Source organism: Morchella sextelata (assembly GCF_020137385.1).
Source record: "Morchella sextelata strain SCLS chromosome Unknown scls_3, whole genome shotgun sequence".
NCBI classification, from domain to species: Eukaryota; Fungi; Ascomycota; class Pezizomycetes; order Pezizales; family Morchellaceae; genus Morchella; species Morchella sextelata.
The window spans coordinates 2,522,562-2,523,483 of record NW_025408618.1 but is presented as its reverse complement, the minus strand read 5'-3'; the positions used below and the strand labels follow the sequence as shown (position 1 = coordinate 2,523,483).

The 922-nt window shown below is 47.7% G+C and overlaps 1 protein-coding gene across 1 annotated transcript; it reads right to left on the bottom strand.

The window, feature by feature from the left end:
- On the bottom strand, positions 1–705 carry H6S33_009461 (uncharacterized protein; the record flags this gene model as incomplete). The annotated part of the gene is made up of 2 exons (XM_044840859.1): positions 1–379; positions 464–705. The coding sequence occupies 2 exons, from the start codon at positions 703–705 to the stop codon at positions 1–3; spliced, it is 621 nt and encodes a 206-aa protein (XP_044698276.1).
- Between the last annotated feature and the right edge of the window lie 217 nt (positions 706–922).

The window sequence follows — 922 nt, the reverse complement described above, 5'->3', positions numbered from 1 at the left end:
CTAGTTGCTTGCGTTTGAGGGCCCCGCATCGTTGGGGTTGACAGTCTTGCGTGCGTAAGGCTTTGGCGCCTTCATCCTGGGCGTAACGTGAGTCTTTGGGATGTTTTCTTTGTGGATACTCCTCCGGTGTTGAAGTAGGTTATCGTAACGGATAAACCCCCAGTGCCCGGTTTTTTTACAGCCTTTGAATGGGCAGGGAATCATGTTCTCAATCCTGGTGTCATGCAAAAGGTGTGTGGATTTGAAATGACGGTTGAAATTATTTCTGGTTTTGAATTTACTGTTGCATGCAGGAGCAGTGAACCCGCCCCGCCACGCCGTCGACACGCACTGTATCGTAAGCGGTTTATTAGTGCTATAGATACATTGATGTTCGCCGCTACTAAACCACAATTAGCATATATATCTTGCCCGTAAACCTAGAATTAAGAGGTGTGAACGATATTAATCGTAAAATACATACAGAAATTTACCGCCGCAGTTAATACCGCAACTGTAATCTTCAGAAGAAGAAACCTTGGGCACCTTCTTGTTGACGCTGGGTCCTGGCATCACTGGAAGAGCTGGAGCCTGTGCTGCGGGGTCATCATCCTTTTCTGGAGAACTTTCGTGATCCATAACATCTTCATGTTCGGGTAGCGATTGGTTGGAGACCTCGTCGGGCTTGGAATGACTGTGGATGGTATTTAATTGGTTTGAGGCCATCGGAGGGAAGCGCGTTTGGTAGGTTTGTTCCGCGGGGGGGCCCTCATGGGTGGCCTTGGAGCCATGGGGGTTGTTGAACCATGAAAGTTGACGTTGAGATATGTCCCAGATATAGCTCTCGTGAGTGGCTGCGATTGGGTGCACTTGATAGGCTTCATGGAGTTTACAACTGCGTAATGAAATCAAAGTTCAGGCTCGTCAGTATAAGCTAAAAAAA